The sequence below is a fragment of the Maniola jurtina genome, chromosome W, assembly GCF_905333055.1.
Source record: "Maniola jurtina chromosome W, ilManJurt1.1, whole genome shotgun sequence".
NCBI lineage: Eukaryota > Metazoa > Arthropoda > Insecta > Lepidoptera > Nymphalidae > Maniola > Maniola jurtina.
In genome coordinates, this window is record NC_060057.1 from 2970800 (window position 1) to 2978015 (window position 7216).

At 35.6% G+C, this 7216-nt stretch overlaps 1 protein-coding gene across 1 annotated transcript; it reads right to left on the reverse strand.

Moving 5' to 3' along the window:
* Positions 1-4622: 4622 nt before the first annotated feature.
* On the reverse strand, positions 4623-6561 carry LOC123879816. Its single transcript, XM_045927709.1, has 3 exons — positions 5748-6561; positions 4941-5702; positions 4623-4654 (listed from the first exon to the last, which is right to left on the reverse strand). The coding sequence occupies exons 1-3, from the start codon at positions 6364-6366 to the stop codon at positions 4623-4625; spliced, it is 1413 nt and encodes a 470-aa protein (XP_045783665.1). The 5' UTR covers positions 6367-6561.
* Positions 6562-7216: the final 655 nt, after the last annotated feature.

Genomic DNA, 7216 nt, shown 5'->3' on the forward strand with positions numbered 1-7216 from the left:
ACACACCCTTTAACGTCAGTTAGACGTTATAATGATTTTATCATATTATCAATTGTTCTCTTCAAAAATATGTTAATGCCGTACAGTATCAGATGGCCATAAAGTATTACACCCTTAAAATGGTAGCGTCATTTTCATTAATTAGCCTAAAAGATATTAAAAAAAGTTAAGATATTATTAAAAGTCTGTATTAAAATGTACGACATAATTTTTTTCAAATTTATTTATCTTACTACTATTTAAAACAAGGGAAAAGTGTAGAAAATTGCTATATTTTATTAATCTATGAATATTTAAACTTTTGCAATAATTAAAAAAAAAAACAGTTTTTGTAATTCTCTATTTTTTTTTTTAGAACAGTTTCTTTTGAAGGGCAATACTATAAAACAATAGTATTTTACAATATTATGTTAAAAAAGAAGTTGCTGTACAGAGTCAAATGAATTTACAGCTTTAAAAATCAAGTATACCATGAAATTAAGATAATTATCGATAAACATTCAAATGAACAATAATTTTTTGACGGCATTTTTTTTAATAGTACTTTTGAGTGCTAGATAATGTTTTGGAACCAAAGTCGTACTTTTTCAAATCTAAACAAAAATATGGCCAAAATGTACTCACTCTACCGGCATTTTTGAATTCTCACCAGCACTCGGACAGCTTACAAGAGACGGCATAGTGCTGAATCTTATTATTGTATGTTCTTATATCGTCTTATATACGTCACCTGGTGGTTCATATGACCCATAATTTTTGTGGACATGGGCCAGTAGTCTATTAGGGAGAATTCAAAGTGGGAAATAACTTTGTCTATTAGCCCCCGAAGTTACATGGAATAAACTTCTCGGCTCCAAGTCTATAAGTAGTTACTCTTGAATACAACATCACATTCGCGTTTGCGAATCCTGAGTTCAAAAATGGTAAGTTCCCCGTCACTTTAACTCATCTTCCTCATTTCCCGGTCTGCTGCGTCCTGCAAAGTACTGACCACGCGTTCTCACTGGACAATCACTCATCCACACTGTACACAGCCTTCTATCATCTTTCGGATCCTTTTACAGCAATTCTAACCTCATCAGTTCCGATTCAAAGGAGTTCACAAGTCAGTTGCATTGCAAATATTAATAATATTGTTTAACACAAAGATTAACGAATATTGTTATTCCCATACCCAACATGTGCTATGATAAATTTCAGTACTGTCCTCACTATATTGTCCATCATTTACAAACAGATCATAAATACACAAGCAAAGTAATTTACTTCAGTAATTGATCCAATTTCAAATCTTTAATTTCCTTTCGGTGAATAGTAACACAATGCATGTGTGTAAATGTAAACTATAAACTAACTACTTATGCAAAAAATAAAATATAAAAAACGCGCAATATAGTTGCTATTTCAACATGATTTTGATTTTATAACTAAATTTAAAAAATATAATATAATCATGATTCTTGATTTGCCATCTGACGTGGTGAACAATTTTCAGAAAGCTGTCTGTATTTACAATAACGGCGGATAAACTACATTATTTGCGAGCGGGTTGCCGTTTATAACGCGTTCTTCATTTATAAGTATTTTGATATTTTGTCGATGTTGAGCGCGGCTAAGAGCGACGTAAAGTTGGCCGTGACTGAAAACATCCGAACGCAAGTCTACCCCAACACGGCATATTGTTTGACCCTGAGATTTATGAATAGTCATTGCGTAACAAACTTGTAATGGAAATTGACGGCGGCACATTTCGATAGGGCTACCTGGCTCGACGGGCGCTTTAAAAATAATTCTTGGTATTAAATAATCATCGGATAGTCCTGGCTTGCGAACGGTTATTAGGCGAGGAGACGTATTTACTACAATGATTTTGGTCCCGTTCACTAATTTATCGGAAAAATTTAAATTTCGTATAATCATGCACACACATCCTACTTTTAAAGTTAAATCATGTTCCGGTATTCCTTTTGGCTGCATTCGGTTTAAAGCGTCGACACCTAGAAAGATTTGGTCCGCGTTGTCACTTACTACTTCATCTATCGAGTAAAAATGCAAAGGGTCTTCAGGTAAAAGTTCTAATATTTTAGCATTAATTTCGTATACGCTTGCATTATGAGTTGATAATATAGCCCTGTGAACGCAAACATCAGGCTCAGTTAGTATGACATTTGGATAAACAAAATCAATCAAATCATCTAATTTAGAAACAAATGAAATCATTGAGAGATTTACTAAATTTTCAACAGTTCGGTTTGTATGCAAAGTTACAGAAGTTAATTGATTTGATCCCAATTTTAGTAAAAATTCAGAAAATTCGGAGTCATCTCTACATCTTTGTGATGTTACCAAAGAGAATGTTTTTAATTTTTGCCAAATAGGTGATGATTTAACTGATGCATTGAAAACGTCCGAATTGTGTTTTGCGTCAACTACTACTGGTGGAATTTGGCGGTAATCACCTGCAAAAATAATAATTTTTCCACCAAAAATTTCGTCGATTTTTGTTAGATCGCGTAAAGATCGTTCTAATAAATGAATTAGCCATTTGTGAGCCATAGGAGCTTCGTCAAAAATTATTAGATTCGCATTGAGTATTAGTTCTGCCCTTTGCGAACCGTTTGTAATATTCCAATACCCAAGATCGTCTACAAGATTTAGTGGAAACCGGAACATGCTATGTGCGGTTGTACCATTTTCATGATTTTGCGCGGCGATACCCGACGATGCAGTGCATAAAACAATACCGTTTAAATTACCCCTAACATGTGCAGTAATAACGTTTAAAAGTAATGTTTTACCGGTGCCGCCCGGGCCGTCAATGAAAATTGCGCTGATATGATTTTCCCGAAAGCTTTGATTGGTTACCAGTTTATTTACATACTCGAATATTTTATTTTGTTCCGGCGATAATTTAGGTAACCAATCATTTACAAAGTTTTTCAAAACATTCCTGTTATATTCTGTTTGCTCGCGCCCTAACTCGGTCGTTTCGTCGGCGACGTCTGGCAAACCCTGCTCGATTAGACACGTACCGTGTCTTCTCAAAAGGCGATCGATTATTACGAGACATGAATGATACGCGCGGTCAATATCATCGGGTTGACGATGGATGAAATCTTCACTGATTTGATTGCGGAATTTTGACCAGAGAGACGCGACTGGAATACCGTTCACAGCCAAAAGAACGAAAAAGTTACGCAGACGCGGTCCAGTGAAAAAAGCACAAGCCTCAGTCATAGCTTTTTCGTACTCAGCTTCATCGTTCGCGAGCCCGACCGTTTTGGCAGCTTCCTGGAACGTCATGCAATCTGGACCACCCAAATTTAAAAGGTCTCTGTAACTACGACAGGGATATGAAGCTAATAAAAGACGCAAATAAAATTGTTCACCTCTATTTGGTGCAACGAAAAATAATCGCGCCACGAGTTCGCCTCGTTGTCGCCGGGTTACGAACCGGTTATTTGAAGTTTCTAAAATTTCGACGTTTTTAGTTCGGGGACGTGTGGCGTGAATAATATATTTTTCGTAAAAATCTTGGTACGTTAAATTGTCAAAATTTAACCCAGCAGGTCGATTAAAATATGTTATCAAATCTGACGTCGTTCTATTTGCAGCTTCCGTTTCAGTCCCGGGTTTGAAATAAACGTATTGTTGCCCTTCCAGATGAACAGCGAGTTGTTTTATATTCGGTTCGCGGCAAACCAAATCAAATTCTAAAATACGCCACGTCGCTTCGCAGGAACCTAAATATCTTTTAGTGACGTAGTTTTCGATTTCGTCATTTCGATTTTCATCCAAAACAACTGCTATGCGAGAATGATCAGCGCCTTTCGTAATATATTTAAATAAGTACTTGACAACGGCAGTAGCTGTGGACACTTCGACATTAAGATGACAATCGTACTTAAGGAGTAAGGCGGCGTTGTATGGAACTACCCAACGATCATTAATTTTAATTTTTCTACCTCTGTATGTTATATCGGCTTCGTTTTTACTATTGCGTTTTAAATTGACGAAGCCTCTATCATCACAGAAGGTAGTGTTTGTTTCACATTTTGGAAAAAATTTTGAGCATTTTTTTTTTTCATCATTCCAACAAGGAAGATTAGTTCTATTAGAAGGGCCACAAGGGCCGTGGATCATGTGATCAAGTACAGCTTTGCGCAATCTCCCTTCGGCTTCAGATGGATTAGGTATATCAGCCCTGACAAATTTGTCAATATCGGTATTATGTACCGGGCCTCCACCTTCAACTCGGAAACAAATGTGTGCGTGAGGTAGGCCTCTTTTCTGAAACTCAATGACGTGCATGAGGTATACAAAGTTTCCGAACCATTTTCCGGAACGGATATCTTTAATTAATTGTGACAATTTTAAATTAAAAACTCTGGCACAAATTAATGGGTTAGCTTTTTGTCCTGAAGGGACCGACTGTTTAATTTCAACCCAATTCGGATTACAAGTAATTGTAATAAAATAAGAAGGTTGTCCTAATCTGTTCACCAAAGCGATGGAATCCAGATACTTTAATTTCATGTATCTGGGGCTCCCAGTAAAACTATACGGGAGATATATTTTTCCAGGGACAACACCACCTTCGCCTTGAATAGTTTCGTCATTATTTAATGCTTCAATTTCATGAAGAGGCGCTGATCTTAAAGCAGAATCTGAATTTTTAGTCTGCATATTGCTAATATAGCGTAAGCGTTCATCAGAAATTCTATTAAACATATCTATAATCCACTCCTCTGAGAGACGATTAAATTCCGAAAATCGCGATTCTGAAAGTAATAAGCACCTAATGTACTTTAATTGTGTCAGCTTACTGCCTTTGTTGTCTAATTTATTTGGGTACCAACCAGGATTACCATATGGATACAGTAAAGGATATTGAAAACTTTCATAACACGGATGTAAAATATCAACTGTGTGGGGGTTACGGTGACCTTCTTTCCAAATAGCGATACAATGAGGAGTGAATTGTTCTACTTCTGTTCTAATAATGGCGGCCACTTCCCTGCCTAACGGCAAATCTCCTAGAATATTTCCATGCGAGCTACGTGACGTTTGTTCAAAAATAATGTGAGCATTTTCGGATGTTTCGCGATTTAACCGTTTGAAACATTCAATGTATGGATTTACATTGTGCATAAAATTTGTTATTGAACGAATCACTTGCATATCTAGATTTAAATTTTGGGCTTGTCGTTCGCGAGTTTCATTATCGTCGTGCACATACATTCCGATAGGATTAGTACTGTCCGAATAACCTAAATCGAATACTCTGTGATAAATACGACCTTGAATTTTTAAAAATGTTATTCCGGTGTTAGGTTGCTGGTATCCATGAGAAACGCCTAACGCAGAGAAAGCGAATAAGTTGTTGTAAGCGCGCGGTCTATTTAAAAACGATGTATGGCTATAAAATTCCTCGGTAAGGGGTTCTAAATTTTGGACATTGTAGGCGCCTTGTCCGCAGCACCATTTTGTGCGAGTTTTCTCTTCAAAAAAGAGTCGAGTTTGACAGATTGAACACACGTATATATCAGGACCTAACAGTGATGAATTTCTCAACGAAAACAATTTAATTACATTAAGTTCTTCATCGCGTTTTTGGGCAATTAAATTTAACCCTCGTAATTCAGGTTCGACGTTTCTGTTTGTTGTATTATACCGTTGAACGGAAGCTGTATTTATTTCCGGATGATTTATTGAGTAATTTTTCACAGCTCTTCGATGTATTTCAGGATGTTTAGCGGTATAATTTTTCACAGCCTTTTGATTTATTTCCGGTTTCTTAGTAGCATACATTTTCACGGCTTTTTGATGGATTTCCGGTTTTTTGGCAGTGTATATTTCAACGGCTTTTTGATGGATTTCCGGTTTTTTTACGGTATAAATTTTAACTGCGTTTTTATTTACTGCTGGGTTGTTTTTGTTATACTTTTTTGATGCATCTAAATGCGCATTTTGTTTGGTTGTTTTACGTCCCCGTTGTTGTTTTTTAGATCTACCGATTTGTTTTTTGCAATCAACACTTTCAATTTTGTTTAAAACGACAACTGGGTTCATTTTTAATTTAACGTCATTTAATTTCTCAACTGTCAATTTTTTCGCGGGTTTCCGTTGTTCTTTTTTAGGTCTACCGACTTGTTTTTTGCAAACAACATCTTCAATTTTGTTAACAATAACAACTGGGTTCATTTTTAATTTTATGTCATTTATTTTGTCAACTGTAATTTTTTTCGCGGGTATCTCGGTTGACGCTTTTCGTTTAAGAGTTTTTGAAATATTGATTTTACGCGGGTTTAATTTTTCCAGAACTACGACTGGTTTTAAAATTGTAAATTTTGGATCAGTAAGCATTGACTCTGACTGTCTTGTGGGTAAATTTTCATTAAAATCGGAGAGATTTTCTACACGGATTTTATTTATTTGATATTGATCGTTTGAGGGTGCATAACTTTTAATTATTAATGTAGCCAATGCTTCTACATTTTCCGAACAAAATAGTCGTGCGACGTTCAAATTTACGACGTTGTTTCTTTTATTAGTTTCATCAACTCCGTGACTGTTGAATAAATAATATTTGCCGTTGTGACGCCAAAACGACATTGTTTTTAGTTGGCCCGTAAACAAATAGTTGTCCGTGGCGTCAACATGCGTTTCGCTAAAAATTTCAATTAAAAGGTTTTTTAAAATAAGTATCGAGTTTCTTATATTCCAATTATTTCCATTTAATGGAAATAAATTATTTGCAACCCAATTGTTGGTTACATGAGCCAAAAAATTACCGACGCGGATATCAGACGGCAATTCTGATTCAGGATCTAAATAATCGCTTTGATATCTATTAGTTTTTTTCAAATCTTCAATGATTCGCGCGTATAATTCATCTCCGCAATATAAAATTGAATCAATTTCATGGGAGGTAAAATTGAGTCTCCTTTTGAGACTTGAATAAATGGATGCGTATGCTGAGATAGCAACACATTGCGCGTTGACCATTCTGCCAGTTGATGAATCATAACGCAATTGTGCCTGATGCATCGAACCTATAAATAAAAACATGTTGTAATGCATGCAATTACTACAAAGGTGTATTGCGTGAATAGTAATAATTTTCATTTTCTATTTATGATAAAAAGCCAGAGTTTTTGAAATTTTGTCGTCAGAAATGTGAGATGTCTACATAGTATAAAATAAAATCGCTTCC

Bases quoted from the DNA above. Each gene is read 5' to 3' on its own strand.
- LOC123879816 (XM_045927709.1), bottom strand. From the start codon at position 6,366: ATGCTTACTGATCCAAAATTTACAATTTTAAAACCAGTCGTAGTTCTG. The intron at 5,703-5,747 runs CTGAAATACATC...CAATAAATCATC, and splicing joins AAATTATACCGCTAAACATC to CGGAAATAAATACAGCTTCC. The intron at 4,655-4,940 runs GTAACCCCCACA...TTCTGCTTTAAG, and splicing joins TATTTGGAAAGAAGGTCACC to ATCAGCGCCTCTTCATGAAA.